This window comes from Lissotriton vulgaris, chromosome 4_1 (assembly GCF_964263255.1).
Source record: "Lissotriton vulgaris chromosome 4_1, aLisVul1.2, whole genome shotgun sequence".
NCBI classification, from domain to species: Eukaryota; Metazoa; Chordata; class Amphibia; order Caudata; family Salamandridae; genus Lissotriton; species Lissotriton vulgaris.
The window spans coordinates 1,207,843,862-1,207,863,505 of NC_141691.1; the positions used below are offsets into that span (position 1 = coordinate 1,207,843,862).

The 19,644-nt window shown below is 43.7% G+C and overlaps 1 protein-coding gene and 1 pseudogene across 2 annotated transcripts in view; both read right to left on the bottom strand.

The window, feature by feature from the left end:
• Window positions 1–7,415: 7,415 nt before the first annotated feature.
• Window positions 7,416–19,644, bottom strand: part of ZNF830 (zinc finger protein 830) — a 173,040-nt gene continuing 160,811 nt past the window's right edge. Inside the window, exon 10 of one of the 2 annotated variants that reach the window (XM_086965418.1) lies at window positions 7,416–10,705. In XM_086965418.1, the coding sequence (XP_086821544.1) occupies window positions 10,525–10,705 (181 nt within the window). In that variant the 3' untranslated portion in view covers window positions 7,416–10,524. The remainder of the gene's footprint in view (window positions 10,706–19,644) is intronic. The other variant, XM_086965419.1, reaches the window with a different exon arrangement.
• LOC147723046 (5.8S ribosomal RNA) lies at window positions 18,619–18,767 on the bottom strand (annotated as a pseudogene).

The window sequence follows — 19,644 nt, forward strand, 5'->3', positions numbered from 1 at the left end:
TTTCTCTGTGTCATCCTCATCAGAGGTTTTGGGAACAAGGAAAATGTTGGCATCCACTGCCTGCAGTAGCCAACCATTTCCAAAAACATCTTGACTTCCTTTTATGTTTGTGATAGATTTATCTGTATGATCGTTTACACTCTCTCTGGGGACACCTTTCTAGCTCCTTTCACAACAATGTGTTACAGATACTGAACTTCTTTCTGACAGTACTGCAGTCTCCCTGGAGACCCTTTGTGTCCGGTTTCAGCTAGATGATTCAAGAGTGAAACTGTGCCATGTTAACCCACATTTTGTGTTTGACGCCACAAGGAAATCATCTATATACTGTATAATGGTGGATTTGCACGGCACTTACAGGGTCTCCAGATTTCTTTTCAGAATCTGGTTAAAGGTGGATGGACTCTATATACCTTGTGGGACACAACACCATGTTAATACCTTCTGCTGGAAGATAAAGGAAAAAAAGAAACCGGTGTTTTTCGTGCGATGGTACTGAGATGAAAGCCTGACATAAATCGATAACTGTAAACCGTTCTGCAGTACACAGGATTTGAAACAGTATAGTAGCTGGATACTGTACCACGGGACAACAAGGCACTACAATTTCATTCACCTTCCTCAAATCCTGCACAATCCTAAACATACCATTGGGCTTCTGTAAACCCATGCTTGGAGAATTACAGGGACTTCCAATCAACTCTCCTAGGATCCCTTTCTGTAGCAGGTCCTCTATCACTTGCTTTATTCCAGAACGCCACCATACCACTAACAATTGCAGGAATAAACAGCACTTGCCTTCACAGTGACTCGGACTCGTTCTTAACTTTTAACTAGTCCACTGTCTTTCCCAGAAAAATACCAAACTTCGGTACTCCCAGTTTCTTTCATGTCCTCTAGCAATTCATCAAGAGTAATCAATGGGAACATTCCGGTTTTCATCTGCTGTTTGATCATCTTGAAATCTACATCCTCATCCTCGGTCTGAAAAGCCACACCATCTCGTGTACAGTAAATGCACAGCAAAACTCTCCCTAACAGATTCATAGGGCTTGAATTGCAGACAACAAATAGTTTTTTTCCCTAAATGATCCTTTTTTTAGCTTGGACTTTTTTTGAAAAACTGGGTTGTCAACTTACTTGTTTATTAGTAACTCCCACAACGGTGACAGTATTCCTCGGCAGAGATAGGTCTGGGACCCTCACTGCTTTAACAGTAGATCGGGTAGCACCTGTATCAAAAGAAACGGTATGGGGTGGCCATAGACTTCTGCATCTACATAGGGGCACTCTAGTCTACGTCTAAGACTGCGCCAAATACACAATCTTCCTCCTCTCTCAGGCACGGTCATTGGGAATTATGAGTACCAGAACCATCATTTTCAAATATAGGGAACTGATGTAGTGCACTTGGATTAGGGTCTTGAAATTTTGCACAACATTCTGAAACAAATTTGTATTCATTTTTGGCATTTGATTTATATTGAATCTAGGATTCCCTATTTGTGCTTGTGCAATAGGCATCATTGGAGCCTGCCCTTGCATTGGCATCTGCCGAGTGGGCACACTTTGGGACTGCATACCTCATAGTTGTATATTTTCACTTGCATTGTCAGGATATCGTCATTCCCTTTTCCAATGTCCATTTCTATTACAGATGCGACAGGCAGTAGCCTTTTTCATAGCAGCAACTCTGATCCAAATCCTGTATCCACAAGAACACCTCTGCCCTGCGACACATTCATTCCTCCTTGTATTCACTGAAATCCAGGCTGTGGCCCTGCAACTCCTTGCATATTCTCTTGGTTTCCTACAAAAGAAGGGTTCTGAAAACCTTTCTGAACCAGCTTCGTTTGAACAAAAATGAACCTCTCCTCTATCCTTTTCTGCTTCGTGCCTAACTCATCGTTGCAGTACTCTGCATATCTCACGGTTTCTTCAGTGATTTATTATGCCAACAGATCACGCTTTGAGTTATGTACAAACAGATCTCTGGCTTCAACCCTAAAACAAACTGAGATACAAAACTCCCCATATACTTCTCCTCAGGATATTCACGTCCACTGTGCTGAAGAAACACTTGCAACAATCTCTCATTGTGCTTATGTACTGTCTCCTTTGGCTCCTGTGCAGTTCTCTTAATTTTGAGGCAATCCATATCATCAGAGGTACTCTGCCTTTTAAAAATCACTGCCTCATACTTCCCCTTCACCATAGGAGACGGCGCATTTGTCCCAGTCACTCTCGCTGGCTCCTCTCTGGCACCTGTACCGCAACCTTACTTCCAGCCCATAAATCAGCAGGCACCAAAATGTCAAAGAATGTATTCACATCTGTCCACAATACCTATGAAATTTTTATAAACCATTCAACTTGCGCATACCACTGCACTGACTGGTCTCTCAATTTCAGAAAGTTTTTCGTAATGCTGCCAAATCAGCTCGACTTCAAGGAACATGTAAAGAGGTTCTCCCTACAATTACTCTAAGAGCGTAAACTGTCACTTTTGCCTCACTACCGTCACCTTGCTTCAATCTTTTTCTTGTCATGTTTCTTAGCTCTTTTGGTTTCCAATGTTCAGTCTCACTCCACCTACGAATGCACTTGACCAATACTATAATTTGCAAACGCAGTCCAGTAACCCTCATATTCTCGAATGCGGAGTCATCCAATTGTAATCTATAGCTTCTGTGTAAATGCACATCTTTTGTAAGATCTTTTTCATACTTTTGAATTAGTTAATTTAATTTGTCATGAGCAAAGGCTGCCCTTCTCGTAAACATCCTTGCTCAAGTATATTAAGTCTTACCTTTGATATTGCTCTATGTGCTCAAATTACAAACAACCTCTTATTATTTCCTCCAGGTCCACTTTCAATTGAAAAACATTTATGGCCCTCTCTTTTTGAACCTCTGATCCCTCAGGCATCACTGCACTCTCTACCTTACTGGGCCCTGCTGTTTCTTAAAACCGGGCTGGTATATATCCCTCCTCAGTCACAACTATTCCTCCTGGTGGTACTGGAGCAGTGAATACTAGCATCCCTCCATTTATTAGTGCTTGCACTGTTACTGGTGGCTTCCAGACAACTATCCGTGATTTCTAGGAAGTTGGGATTAATCCCGAGGCAGGTAAACCTCCGGTAACTTACTGAGTCTCAGGTCATAAGTGGAGTAGCACTTGCTCCTACCCTGATAATAGATTAGACATTAACAACAGGTACTGGTGCCATACTAGTCACTGCAGCTGTAGTAGTCGCAGTTGGAACAGTAACTTGTAGTCGGGCTATTACTAGTGAAGTAATCATCATATTTGTAAGGGTTGTTCAAGTGGGGTAGCACCTGGGTGTGCGGAAGCAGTAGGCACTGTCGAATTAGTACTATCGCCTGACTCACTTTGCTGTACCGGGATGGATTGTGGTGGGGATCTTGAGGTCAACATTTCTTCCAATATTTTGTCCCCCGACTCAGTACCTGACTCCTCCCCTTCATTCTTGATGGAAACGTTGTCCTTCCCTTTCTTAGATGCTTCTAAGGTGAGCATTGAATATAATCTTGTTCCCACTATAGTAGCCTTTCTCCATCTACACTGCTCTTCATCCCATCGGGCATTTGCATAATTTTTCATTGCTCTACTACTCCTCCTCTGGTATTTCTCTCTTTTCACTAGCAACTTTTTTCCAAGCATTTAATGCTTCACACTGAAGCAGTAGGGTGGCAGCTTTATCTCGTACAATTTTGCTTTCAATTGGTCAATAATTGTAGTATTAAATGTTCCATATCTAGCAAAGCTCAGGGCACTCTCCATCCCCGTTATTCTACTCCACTGGCAAAGAAATGCACAGGTGTTTAAATCATGTTCAGTAGTCATAATATATGCAGGCGTACCCTCAAGAGGTGACTCTTCCCCTTTGCGTACCAGAATTGTAACATGCCCTTTCATAAAATTCTTTAGTCACTTAAACATTTAATGACGACAAATCAATCTGAAACGCAATTAAACCAAATGTTATGATTTAGTTCCAATACATCAATTTCCTGCTAAACCATTTACATTCTAGTTGTTATTCTTTCGCAATTCTTGATACCAAATCCAATTGGATCCTTTCCAATCCCAGCGCGGCACTGCAATGTCACCAACCAATCACAGTGCAAAAACACACCAACAAACCAATCCTAGTGTGAAAGACTATGACGCGCAATCTCACTCCTCACAGCAGCTCACCCTACTTTACAATATTTATCATACTCGCACACTGTAATTAGCAACTTCTAAAGCATCTCATTGTTTGCTCCACTTAGGAACGAAGTGTTACAATCATCCAAGAATATACATCACAATCGCAAGTGAAATCTCGACCAGCGCGAAATCACCTTAATCAATGTAGTATCCACAGTTTGCATATTTAGGTTCAACTAACACCGATCAACGTTTATCAGTCACAACACCTTTAACTCTATGTTACTGGTGTAGGTGATGGTGCCTCACACTCCAATCCAGCAAACCAATTTTCAAATTGATTTGAAATAACCCAGGATCTTTCCACTGTAACAAGCATGAAATATTCAATCAATTTCTTCAACAACTTATCAATACATCCTCTCACACACTCACTCATCCAAATGAAAAATGCAAACACAACTATAACAAAATTACCCTATTAATACTCACACTTTCAAAACGCAACCACCTTCAAATACTGCCTTGTCAGATCTCAAGTTCTGGACAATGGATTCAGAAATAAGGGATTTTAAGAAAAGTTTTGGGTATCTATTTTATCTCTCCATTTAGGATGTAAATCATTCCTCTGCTACCAGATTTGATAACACAGAAAATTTACAGTTTTACCCATAACTTTCTTCAGAGAACTCCAACTTCGCGCCAACTCCATCTCTTGGTCGACAGGTCCCTGCCACAGTGTTAGAATGAAGAGCAAATCAAAAGTCATCAACTTACAATTTAAAGTTTAGTCAATGATGAGAGGGTTGGTTATATTTCATAAATTGTATTTCTCATTAAGAGATTAGTAATAATTGTGTCTTTCATTCAGATTAATCAGATACATCCAGTTCCAGAAACAACGAGAAGAAATTTAGTTAGAGGCAGCATGAAAAATAACAGTGCGATCCATAAAGGAAATATTCCATATCCTAATCTAAAGAACCTTACCCAGCAAGAAACCCATAAAGAGCTCTGGTTTTATGCTCATGGCAGTATGTTTACAAATATTTGCTCTTTGAGTAGGTAGAATTTGCTCCCAGAAATTTCAAAGTAAGTCACCGTTACTCACAAATAGTTCTTTGTGAATCAGACTTTAAAGAGTAGCTATTCTAAACCAGAGATAGAGGTATTCTCAATTGAAGTAGCTATTGTCTGATATCCACATGACCATCCATGAGAATCTACTATATGAGTTACACCTTCTCAGTTAAACCGCATGTTCCCCACAGCTCATCTTACTTGCCCCAAAGGTCCTGCCCATGTGGCTGATCTCCAACACATGCCTTGGTCCTGCGCCACCATAGCAAACTACTGGCACACTATACACACCTCACTGGCCACTGTCACAGAACTTACAACACTAAATTCCTGGGAGCTACAGCCTACAGCCCTAGGTATTTTCCCAGGGCAGAAAAGCCACAAGGTACAGACACGCTTTAACAACCTTGCCATCCTCTTGGATAAACCGGTCCTTACATGCACTGGGAAGCTCAACATCCCTCGGCTCTGCCCCAGTGGCACAAGGCGCTGCTTCGCTAAGGAGAGGCCAAACGCTCCATACTACACTGGGAAGCAGCCAGTCGCTTACACCAACGCCCTATAACGCATTCCTGAGACACTATGCTTACGCAATTTTCGGAATAGTTCAATGAAGACTCCCCTCCATCACCCTCCTAAACTCTACAGCCTCCAGTCCTCAGGTAGCTCCAGGGCCCCTCCCTTACCCCCCCTCCTCCAGGAAATATAAAAACACACCAATTGTCATTTTATCAGAGACTTGTTCACTGTTCGCTCCCCCTTCTCACACAGCATCTCCCGAACTGAAACTCCCTTCACTTCCTTTAGTATCATCTCAACAAACCCGCTCATGACCCCCACCTCCGAGTTACCCCCATTCCCCTCGCCCCCCCCAGAGTTACCCCATCCTTCTTCAGAGACCCATGCCCATTCCTAGCCTTCCGTGCTCATTGCCGGAGGACCCATCTGTTACTTCCTATTGAGTCCCTTCGATCCTAAAAGGACATGCAGGAGAACATTAAGTTACAACGCCACTACACAGAAGCACGTAGCTCAATGATTTATTAATCACTAATTACACCGAGCTAATACACTCATTCTTAGCTGTATACCTATGCACAAACTGAAATTGTACACCAGATGATATTTTTCAATTTCCCTTTTGTACTGTTACTGAATCTTATATTCTTTCGTTTCTGCAACTTACATAGTAATGTATCTGACAGATGCTGCTTGCTTTTGTTTTGAAACCTGGTCTACGGATCCGGAGTTTCCTCTCAGCAATCCTCATCAACTCCAGCTTGGTTTCTTCTGTACCTGCTGCCCGTTCGTAATACGCAACCATGCCCAAGAAAAAGGCTGACGGAGATGCTAAGGCGTCCAAGGTGAAAGACGAGCCCCAGAGAAGATCGGCGCGGTTGTCTGCAAAACCTGTCCTGCCAAAAGCCGAGCCCAAACCTAAAAAAAAAACAGCCCCACAGAAGACCGACAAACAGCCAAAAGGCAAGAAGGTGAAGGACACACATGTGACATTGTCTACTAGGCATTAGTTGCGGTTTCTGAGTAAGAGTGGGCACGACTGCATAAAGGCTCAAACGTGTTTGTAACTTGGAGGCAACATGAATTTTATCTGATGGCTCAACTTTGCAGTTTTAAACGTTCCTTAGGGTAGGCTTGTGAACTGTTGGTAAGAACAACATAAATGTGAAGTGTCCACCCCTCACTCTAATCTTTCCCTGTTCAAAAAGATTTTATTTTTATTGGTTTTATAGTAAATTCGTGTGCAGGTCCACTGGGGAAAGAACGGTGGGGTGCTGAGTTGTAATGTAGCCCATGTCTCGCCTCAATTGCCATGACTGTTTGAGAAAGTATCATTTAATTAAACTTGGATGCGGTTTGACTCGGGAAAAAAAAAATGAAATTTGGTCTACTTGCAGAGGCGAAATTTAAAAAAAACAATAACAATTGTTTTCAATGAGAAGCTACTATAGAAGGTGAAAAGCCCACTTCAAAAACGTACACATCTATCAATTAGTTATTAAAACAGACCACGAAAAAAAAAATGCAACCAGAAAAGTAACAAACTAAGGAGTGCATTATGAAATCACTAAAACTCAAGTCTGAGTGAAGGACACAGATGTCCTGGACTAGCAACCAGTTCACAAGCAAACATCAGCCAATATGTGGTATTTTTTTATTTCAAAAGTTTAATTAATTACATACTTGCCATAAAAGCTCTCTTCATTGAAGGTCTCCATTATTTAATATGTACACACTTTCCATGTATCCTGTGTGATGTGTAGGGGGAAGGATATAAATAAACAGGCGATAGACCTAAAACATAAACATCTTTAACTTTCTTTATTTTCAATTTGGTGAAATTTAGTGCAACCTAAAAAAGAAGCTTGCACCCATTTCCCCAAAAAGGCTTGTGGTCTCTTCACCTCTGTGATAACAAAGGTTATCCCCAAGATGTGGAGTCTGACAGATTTTCCTTTCTGATGGCATGAAAAGCGTACCATTAGCTCCTCAGGACCAAGATCAAGAGAAATCAACACCTTTTCTATTCCATTACCACACCGTGCAACTGACCTCTTCATTAGAAGTCTACATGTTCTTCTAATTGCCACCTGCTCTTCACATCCATCTGGAAATATTAGTGGGAGCATGTTTCACCGTATGAGATATTCCAACGAGTGATTCTATAACCCTCAGAATTCTAGCTTTCTTTTTAATGAGTGGGGCAACACCTCATGAGATCTGCAGAAAGACATCTTTACTCGCTTCCATTGTGTTTCCGAAGTTTGAGACCTGCAAGCACATTTTGGCATGATTATTTACTGGCCAAGATTATTATGGTGGGAAAATAATGTTGCTGCTCAATTCTGCAACGACAAATACTTGAGGAATTTCTTGTTTAAAGCATATAGGGAGGCAATAAATGAACGTTTGCCCTATAAATTCAAGGACAAGTTCATGATGGGGTCTAACCTAACCTCTCTTCATTACACGATGCTAGGGTCACTGAAGTGGCCTTAAGAAAATGCAATGTCAAATTTAGATTTGCTTTCTGTCACATTCCCAAATGGGTAGCTAGATCCTGTTCATGAGATGCAAAGCGTGCAGTTTGAGAGCTACTGAAGCATGAAGTAAATCTGTTCTGTGGTGGTGTCTAATGCTCTTGGTGTGCAGATTCAGTGAACGTTGGAGCTCCTGTATATATATATATATATATATATTTAAGCTGTTCTGGGACCTATCCCTGTTCTCTTGCCCTTAGATAAAACTTTACGAATACGTCTGTTTCTGTGTGCAGATGGGACCCGTCAACATACACCAGAAAGGCTCCAGTTCGGCCACAGCACTCCGTCATGATTCTGCTCCTGCTCACATTTGGGCAGTTCGGAGCATGAAGTCAGCCACATGTTGCAAAGGACTAGTCAAAGCAGAATGTTGGTGTTTGGCCCCTTCACTTGCTGAGATAAAGTATTCACCTTCTTGCAACTGTATACAGACACCACAAGGAATCTTCCCCAGAAAGCTCCTTGGATGTACCTCGTGGAGGCTCTAATATCAAAGTTAGACTGCCTTATTTGCTAGTAATTAGTCAATAATGAAATTCTCCTTGACATCACTGCAAGAGAAGAAGGTACAGAAGTGTTGAGCAAGGTTCAGGGAGGCGCAAGACATTCTGTAGAAGGATTTGCTGTGCTCCCTGGTCCTCATCAATTGTAGCCTAAATACATAGAGAGTGGATTCCTGTTCTAAGTTCGTAATTGAATGATGTTGGCTGAATTCTTTACAAGCAGGCTATTTTTCTATTTTGGAGATGGATAGTCATAGCTACCAATTTTCAAGAATGATATCAAATACAATTTTAAGAATGCACCCAGCACCTACTTAGCAACCTGGGCCCTGTATTAAATAGAGGGCAAATAGTCCTTATTTGTGCCACGGTGCCCCTTTAAAAAAGTGCCCCTGACTTGATTGGGACTGTGCACTCCATTGTGATGAATACACTGCCCCCAGGGAAGCTGCAAACTTGATTCAGTGAAATACAGAGTGGCTGTTTCCAAGCAGCTCTGTGTTCTTCTGTGCAAGCAGCAACCCAGTAGTACTTTAAAAAGGGCACAGAGATCCCCCTGCAGGAGGGTGCAGCGAGTGACTGCATCCACTTGAAGGAAGATGTCTGGGGAGGGTCCATAACTTCCCCCATCCAGAAGGCATCCCTCGGGGAAGTACTAACAGCGAACCTCCTTTTTGTGGCGCACTGTAAGTGCACCTCCTAACGCATTATTGCCTAAAGCACCCGCGTCTGTAATATGGCACTGGTGCAGGGGCAAAGTGATTCCATTATTTGCATGGGGCCACGCTAATGAGGAAACACCCTCTCACATTACTAATATCTAATGCCCCATTTGTAATACCAAAGAGCCAAGAGGAACACAAAGCTGGTGCACACAACTATTATGCACCAGGGAACTTTGTGAAATACAGCCCTAGGTCTCCCAGCTTGTGTTCCAAGTGCGTGTACTTGGACTGTGCTTCCGCCAAAACCTTTGAATAGACTCCCTCTTAAAACCATGGTTCTCTCCAATCTACTCTCACTCACTGCAGTGCTCAAAGCATACCTTTTGCATCTGTCTCTCATTCAACTAAGTATTCAGTAGGGTCCCATCACATTCGGTTAGTCCGAAATCACTATGCTCAAATTGCAATTTGAGAAAATTCAGGTTGGTTTGTGCACCTTATAAGGTACAGACCACAAAAATGACAGCACAGAAGCCAACATATCTATGACGTGAGTGTAAAAAGTCTACGGGGAAAATGTGGCTCATCTCTGGTTCATTCATTGCATACAATAGCCAAAACATTCAATAAAATACAAAAATGTACCCAGCATCACTTTGGCTGCAAAAGCACTCCTCACCTTAATGCTGTAACAGAAAAGTGATCCCAACTGGTCCGAAAAACATCCCATATTATGCTGTTCATTTTTGCAGACTGGGTAGAAACAAACAGATTAGTTGTTGGACGTGTGTTGACTTGTTCTGCCAGGACTGTTGTTATCAGGACCTTATTAATCATTTAGATAGAAACACAAGTATTGCCCTGGGGGTGAAAAACTGCGCCCCATGTAACACAAAATACGGCTTATCCAGAAAGTTTGCGTTTCATCCAGCTATACGAAAATATTTCTCCTGCTCTTCAGTGACTGCAGAAAGATCTGGGAAGCTAACTTTCAGTAAACGCAGGGCTGCAAACTCGCAGTCTCAATGGGAACATTTACAATAATGCCCCTTTAACTCGCCAGTCTTGGGACAACAGAACTTGCAATTCCCCATCATCACTTCCGCTGTCGCGATCGTCTTCTTCCTGAGCAGCTCTAGATTTCATGGCCCCCAGGAAGGCGTCTTTCAACATTTCCTGCCGATTTCGTAGCAGCTCGATACGACGGTAGCACTCCCTGCAAAATTTAAAATCAGTGAGTTGGTTAATATTCTCAGGGACAATATTTTATATGCTAAGGAGAAGTTACATACCTGTAGAGATTTCATTCGTGGATTCATAATCTCACGATAATTCCCTCAAAAAAGTCCATGTTCAATTAAAACAAAAACTAAAAGGTTAGGGAGGTGTGGCCTAGTGTAACTAATTCACTTTAGTTCGGTTTTCAGGAATAAGACAGAAAGTCAAGCTCTAACCAAGGAAGGTGAGCTGGTCGATTATGAATACAGGATAGAAACCAACGCTGGAGATCTATTTTAATAATTATATCAGATTTCCTTCAGCAGCAGGGGATTATCTGCGGATTCATAATCTGAAAATACATTTAACACCCATACCTCACTAGTACGGAAACTGTAAAAGGGGCAATGAGGAAAACTTACTTTAATTAAGAATTGTACCGGATTCCAAAATCCAATTGGTAATGGGCACAAAAGGTGTGCATTTGTCACCAAGTTGAAGTTCGACAAATAGCAGCTAATGGGGTACTTCAAAGAAAGCTGCAGTCACCACTTTTCAGAAAATAAAATCGACCTCTTATCTTCCTCGGAAAGGTCTTTTACTGATAGCACAGTCTTTTAAAGTATTTTTTGCTCTCCAGATGAGGAAGGATTGAGTGACCAGGTGAGTGTGTTTTTGCGCAGGTATGTCCTGTTGAACGGGAGTAGATGAATTTTGGAAACATTAGGCAAACCTGGAGGTAAATTTAAATGAAATTGGCACCAATATCGGAAAATACGAAAAGAATGTGTTATGAAAATTAAATCATTGGAGGAAAACCTAAAATCGTTCATCCACTGAAAGAACGTGGATTTCACTCCCCCTTCCTGTAGACTTCGAGTATACAATAAGAAAAGCCACTTGTAAGTCAAATATTTGGCTTCAAATCAATACTCGAACCCAGTGTAGTTAAACTTTAGATAAAGTTAACTGCCACACTGCAACTGTAGCCTGACCCGAGGACATTTATTTTCAGACCTTTGAACAAATCTTAGACAACTGGAATTTTGAGAAATGTACCATTTAGGGGGGTTACCGATGAGCAGTAACAGTTGAGCGTTGAACCTTCATATCAACCCCCCCCCCCCCCGACTTTGGAGAGCAACACAGCGTCTCCAATCTGACAGGAGCAGCAAGACTTACTTCCTTGTAGCCCCATTTTTTACCCACGCTCTCTGGGTCATTAACCACACTGAGAGGCAAGCCAAATGATGTAGTGCTTCTGAATCCAAGGCTGAGCTTCTTTGTATGCTCTGTGACTCGATGGCAACAGGTGCTCAAGTGGAGAGAAGGTCCTCTTGCTTAATGAGCATGGGAGGCCATCTTGAAAGTAGGAACAGATTGAGCCTGAATTGAGACAAGCTTACATGAAACACCATACCAGGAGTCTGCAGGAATATTGATTATGGAGAATAGCTCATGCACATGGAGAGTATACCTGGAACCTCGAAGGTGGGAGGCCAATGTAATATTAAAGTAGATGCACTGTAATTGCAGCAGTGAGTGCCTCAGTTGGTCTCAGTCGGAAACTTGGAAATCGAGCAGAGCAGTGAGTGCGAGTATATTTGAGACCTGAAGTACTACTACGTACCTGTGGTGGATGTGATTTTCAATGACATTGCAACAAATTCTCTGATTAACTGAAATAAGGGTGCATTAGAGTCCTGAATTTGTCCATTATGATGTTAAGATGTAAATGTATGCCACATTGCTTCATCTGTATGCTCACAAAACATGTGTGAAGGAAACAGGCGGTTTGCCATTTGTAACTCAGCTGAATGCTTGCCTCCGTTTGTGTACTGAAACTTCACCAAAGTTTCCCAACTTGCAAACATGTAGGTGGCCCACATATATAACTGATGTTTCTGGGTGTCTGATGCTAAAGTTGTCAACTTGCTTGCCTTGTGATTGCCAACTGACCTCAGCTATATTTAATCCCCAGCTTATTCTGCAGCTTCAATGATGCTCTGGGGTTGATCCAGCCGGCTTTCTCTATCTCACCCTGCAGCGAGTGTCTATGAAAACAATTTAACGTGCCTAGCTACTGCCAGCAAATAAATTAATGATACGCTGTGTGAAGGCCCAGAATCTGGCACCAACATGTCAACTATTAGAATTAATTCCGAACATGGATTTGCCTGGTATTCTTCAGGTGTTTCTCCCTGCTACTGTGTTCTTGGAGGAAAACTCTTTTTTTTAAATACTCCTTAATGTGTAAGTTTCTGGGTGTGCACAAAATAAAATGGAATTCTCCTCCCAGAACTGCTGTACATTGGCTCACACGAAAATCTTTGTGTCCGTAAATCCGTTTGCAAGTGCAAAACCCCCTTTTGCTGGTGTAAGCCAACATGAAATGTGAAAAAATGTGTTACATAACATTTTGACAAATAAACAAAGGAAGAGTGTCCGTCAGGGAGGGGTACAAAGTGGTTGTAGCACGTGAAGTCTGAGGCCAGTTGTAAGTGGTCAGATGATAAGACCAATTTCAAGAAAAAATGCAAGATTTTTTCAGGAAACCCTCACTCACCCTAGTGGTGACATGCTTCATCATTGGGTCCACCGGGAGAGATCGAATACCTCCCCGGTGTGCTACGACGCCAGGAGACTGCGTAGCAGGTTCTTGTGAGGGTAAAAAGTGAAAAAGTATAGTAAAATTAAAAATGTCTAAGGTTGTACCAAAAAATCATTTATTAACTGGTCAACCTGACATGGTAAAAACTTACTATGTGTAGGGAAAACTAACCAAATAAAATATACTGGTGTTTCCCTTTTAGAGGAAGGTCAACATGTTTCTGCCCGTGATATGTGTGACTTTACAGGGCTTTCATCAGGACCAGTTTGCGAGTGTCCCCTTGACAGAAGAGGGCGCGCTAAGGCCCACCCTGCCACCCCCCTCCTGAGTTCTATGGGGCGTGGCTCATATCACAACCTTAGACATTTTTTGCACCGTCCACCACAAGAGTCATCCTGTGCCGACTGGATCAAGCATCTCATTCCGCATAATATGTGTATATATATATATATATATATGTGTATATATATATATATATATATATATATATATATATATATATATATATATATATATATATATATATATATATATTTTGCAACCAGTTTAATTTGTCACTTATTTTTACTACTACATTTTTCTTAAAATACTAAGACCGCAATTATATCAGCCCAACTGGCACATGTAAAGCGTCATCGTAAACCATCTGTATCCTGTTTCACATACAATAAGCTGAGCAATAAATCATTGAACTCTACAATCCGTGCATCGTGCCCTCATGTATACAATATCCATATAATAATACCTCCCGATCTTGAATGTTTCAACATTGCATATAAAAAAGCACACTTCTCTACGCCTATTTACCTGTGGAAATCAACGTGTGGCTAGTCCATATAACAGACGACATCGGGGGAGCGCTGCAGTAACGGGTTGGAGACGGGTCTGGCCTTGGACATAGAAAGGCCGCCCGTACTCCATTTTCTTTTGGACTGCCATGCATTTCGTGTCCAGCGACAGGCAGAACGGCTGAAGAACAGGCAGGCTGCCGGTCCCCCACCTAACCAGGTGCCCAGCACCTCTCTAATCACGGAGGGAGCACCAATACCACACATTGGACCGTGTCAGACCGGGGACCCTGATGAACCGTCCGTGGTGTGCATATACTACATTTTTCTTAAAATACTAAGACCGCAATTATATCAGCCCAACTGGCACATGTAAAGGGTCATCATAAACCATCTGTATCCTGTTTTACATACAATAAGCTGAGCAATAAATCATTGAACTCTACAATCCGTGCATAGTGCCCTCATGTATACAATATCCATATAATAATACCTCCCCATCTCGAATGTTTCAACATTGCATATAAAAAAGCACACTTCTCTACGCCTATTTACCTGTGGAAATCAACGTGTGGCTAGTCCATATAACAGACGACATCAGGGGAGCGCTGCAGTAACGGGTTGGAGACGGGCCTGGCCTTGGACATAGAAAGGCCGCCCGTACTCCATTTTCTTTGGGACTGCCATGTATTTCGTGGCCAGCAACAGGCAGAACGGCTGAAGAACAGGCAGGCTGCCGGGCCCCCACCTAACCAGGCGCCCAGCACCTCTCTAATCACGGAGGGAGCACCAATACCACACATTGGACCGTGTCAGACCGGGGACTCGGATGGACCGTCCGTGGTGTGCATATAGTGGTAACACCCTGCCCACGATAGCGCACGCTGGCATAAGGGGCCCTGGAGCTTAACACTGGATTCCCCCCTTCACCATATACAACGGAGACGTGAGACGGCATAGGGCATATTGTGGGCCTATTTAATGCATGGGGAACATTTTTAGTAAGTTATAACGTTGCGGTCTGGATGGAGCGCACGGACGGGCACACGGACAGCGGGAGGGGTGCGGGCTCACGGACAGCGCACGGACAGCGGGAGGGGGGGGCGGGAAACAGAGCTCACGAGCCAAAGTACATAACAGCTCACACAACACGGCGGAACCGATAAAGGAAACAAAAAAAAGACATTATATTAAAAAAATGCTCCTTACCTGATCGCTTCGTGGGAACTCAAAATCTTGCAGCCAACTCCAACAACAAACACTTGTAAAAAGAAGAAAACAGGCCGACTCGGAAAAAAAAAATAACACACACCCACCGCCGCGATGACGAACAGAAGTGGGTGGAGAGGGAAAAAATCGCGGGAACGCCCCCGAATCTGGTCTGGCCTTGATGGACAGATCCGGCTCCCAATGGCTAGCCTCTATTTATGGAGCTATTTATGGAGCTAGCCAATTGGAGCCGGGGGACGTTCCTGAAGCCCATATTGTAAACAATAGATTTCGCCTGCGCCGAAAAGCTGCGCAGAGCGCAGCCTTCGGCAGGCGAAACCTAAAAAGACGTACCATGTAACAACCAAACTAAAAGGGCCAGTCCTCATGGGAGGTTACAAATGAAGACAAGGCGGTAGTAAAAAGGGATTAACAATCCAATTAACGAGTCAGACGCCAGCATTTACAAAAGGCCATGACACAAGCCAATGACAAATATGGACAGAGTGGGCAGAGCTTCTATTCAGTACTCCAATACAGCAGGCCGCAGAGCAGAGCATGCGCTGCCCAGGCTCGACCTAATAAGCCAGACAAATGCCCAAGATGCTTCCTCTGAATAAGGTACATTGCTGCAGAGCTTGATAATTAAAAAGAAACTTCTTAGATAAAAACGAAATAAGTCCTGAGGTGGAAAGACAATACCTTCACCTGTCCCTTGAACCAGAAGTCGCATATGTTCCTACTCAAAGGGTTGAGGGAGGAACAAACAGTCTGTAGATTGGAGTGGAGTCAGTAATGTGCCACTCTGATCACTGAATACAATTGCAACTGTGAAGCACCCGTAGTATAAAAAGGATTGTACAAGGGCAGAAGCTAGAAGGAGAGCAAGCAAAAGAAGGTGGTCCAGCAATAGACTACAAAGGCAAAAGGACCAGACAGCAGAACAATGGGCAGTGTCCACAGTGTTAACACATATATGGATTTGAAGGACATGCAACACATTCCAACAATTGATGCCCAACTTGCAGATATAGAGTCAACAAAAACAACCTTCTGCTCAAACGGATCAAAAGTTACTGAAAAACGCACACCTTGGGACAGACATTGCAAAACTGAGACAGAGAACTTTCATTTGTTGATTGCAGCAATCAGGACTTAAATAGGGGATAATTTTATCAAAGACAGTTTTACTACCTCCAACTGATTAATTTGAAGCGGGCTTTAGAATGCAACAGTAAACAGACACTTTATATATTTAACTACAAAATAAAAAGGTGTAAATAAGGTTGAACTTCAGTGTCCATGCAGTTAATGTTTACAGCACAAGACTGCTCTCAAAGCATAAGTTTGTCGATTACCCTGGAGGAAACCAGTACATTAGCCACAATACAGCTAAATGTTGAGGTTATTAGGAAAAAGTGCTACAGAAGATAGCATATTTTTCCTTCAAATAGCATCAATGAAGGGGTTGCGGTGCTAAAATCACCATCTTCCCAGCTTTCAGGAACAGGCAGACTTGAATCAGAAAAACACTTTTTTTAGACACAGTTTTGGCATTTTACTGGGACCTAGCTAATTTTTCCTAATTTTGGTGTTTTCAAACCCCTTCAAGTTAGGGGTAGAAGTGGGTGTGAAACCCATGGTGGATACCGGAAAGCTATACATTTCTGAAAAGTAAACAACATTCAGCAAGGGGTCATATGTGTATATCCTTAAAGGTTCTCTTATAAAAAGTAACAGTTTAAAGAAAAAAAATATTGAAATTGATTTGAAAATAAGCCATTTCATCTGTAACTTCTTCAAACTATGGCAGACTTTCGGAAGCAATATACTGTTACATCCGCTGGATCCTTCTGGTTGCGAGGACATATAGAGCTTGTAGGTTCTCCAAGAAGTCGAGGAACCCACAGCCAATAACAGAGTTGCATCAGCAATTTATTTGGTAAAATATACAATATGAAAAAAGGTTATCAAGGAAACCTATGTATTTCCAAAATGGGCACAAGAGATCGAGTTTATTCAAGTTACTCGACCTGTAGTACTAGTAACTTTTTAATGATTTATCGAGGCCTCTGGAGGATGGAGCCCAGGTTAGGAGCACCAGCCCCCTGGGCCCAGCTGGAGCTTCTGTACCTGGCCACACAAGGGAGGCCTCCTCGGGCCCACTGGACCATGTCCTCAGAGCGTGGACATACAGCGGGCTGCTGGAGCCCTTGCCCTGGGCCCGGTCAGTGCTTCTGAACCCAGCCAAGCAGGAGAAGCCTCCGTGGACCTGCTGGACCTCACCTCGGGCCACTTGTGATGCGGCAGGCTAAAGGAGGGAGTCTTGGACCTGGGCGCCCACCCTATGGACCAGCGGGCCCCATTCATATCCTCTTAACCCAGCCATGCAGGAGCAGGATCCCCTTTACTACACCGCAGGCTGGGGAAGGGAGCCCAGGGCCCTGGTGGGCACGCAGACCTGGGCCTGCTGGCTACCTGCCCTTGTAGAGCCCTGTCGTGTCTGCTCTGTGGCTCGTAAGCCCTGACCCGGGCCATGGTCAGGTGTTTCCAACCAAGCAGGTCAAACCTGCCAAATTGGGCCAACTATGCCCGATCAAGCAGAGTCTGCCCTGAACGTGACAACAGAGCCCATTTCACCACGCTGAGCGCTTACGGCACAGAGGGCCAGCTCCTGCAGCTCAGCCGCTCCCAGAGCTGTGACAAAGGGCACGACCATAGCCTACCTTCTGAGAAGGAGGGGGGGGGGGGCTTCCTGGGCCTGCTGTTTCCCCTTCACAAGGCCCACTCATTCTTAGGAGAAAAGTAAGTCTTGAAGAAGGCCTGCAACTGCACGTCCTGTATGGCACGGGACATCATCGTCAGTCCCTGCCATTCGAGACCAGGCCCGGCATCTGCTGAGGACTTCATGGCACTCTCCTGGGTTAGTATTCCAGCTCCTCGCCCTGGGGACTGGGCGTTCATGCAGAGCTGGTCTCCGCTCTTTAACACAAACCGAGCGGAGTAGCAAGAGAGTCCTCAGTCTGCAGTCACCCTGCCCTGGGTAGTGACAGTCGTCATCATACAGTGGGCTGCCTTGGTTGGGTGCCTTCCTGAAGTCAAGCCCACCTCACACCCACTTCCCCACAGGCCTGCTCAGGAAGCCCATTTTCCTCAACTATTAGGGGAAACAAAAGTCAGAGTTAGCCCCACAGGCCATCCTGCCGGCAATCTGGTTGGCCAGCCCACCAGGCCATCTGGTTGTCCAGCCCACAACCAGATGACCCGGGGACAGCCGAGTGACCAGATGGCCTAAGACGACCCGGGCACCAATACCCAAGCCGGGAGGAACCCGGTGTCACAAGGTGCATTCACAATGTCAAAGATCAATGTGTCCTGCAATTCACGCAAATTCTTGCAGCTAGCTACATTCTTCATCGATGAGCAAGCCAAGTGATCCACCTCTAAGAGTCACAGGCAACTTTTTGCAGAGTTCGTCCCATTTGCGGGTGTACAAGAGGCTGGAGGAAGGTGGTGGCACTGTCTGTCTATCGGCCGCCCTTGTTACGACTTCCTCTAGATAGTCAAGTTTGATCCGCTTATCGGCACTCCACTAGGGCCGTTGCCTACCCCAAGGTTGGGCGGATCTGAGCACCTCACTACACACTCCAATCGGTAATAGAGTCTGGCGGCGTGTACAAAGGGCAGGGACTTAATCAACGCAGGCTTATGACCCACGCTTACTGGTAATTCCTTGTTCATGGGAAATAATTGCAATCCCAAATCCCGATCCCGATCACAAACGGGGTTCAGAGGATTGCGAAGGGTAGGCAGATGAGGATTCATTCAGTGTAGCAAGCATGCAGCCCGGACATCTAAGGGCATCACAGACCTTTTATTCTTTGATCTTGTGTGGTGGAACACCACTTGTCCCTCTAATAAGTTTGCCACCAAACACTGGGGGTTGAGTGACTAGTTTGAATGGATGAGTCTTGTTTGTTATGGGAATTTACCAGACAAATCAATCCACCAACTAAGAAAGGTCATTCCCCACCACCCACAGACTCGAGAAAGAGCTATTAATCTGTTAATCCTTTCCATGTCCAGGTTTGATGAGGTTGTCAGTGTTGAGTCAAATTAAGCTGCAGGCTCCACTACTGGTGGTGCCATTCCGTCAATTCCTTTTAAGTTTCAGCTTTTCAACCATACTGCCCCTGGAACCCAAAGACTTTGGATTCCCAGAAGCTACTCTGCAGGTCATAGGAATAACGCCACTAGATCCCTAGTCGGCATCATTTATGATTCTTTATTAATGAAAATGCTTTGGTTCGTTTTGCGCCGTGTAGGAAG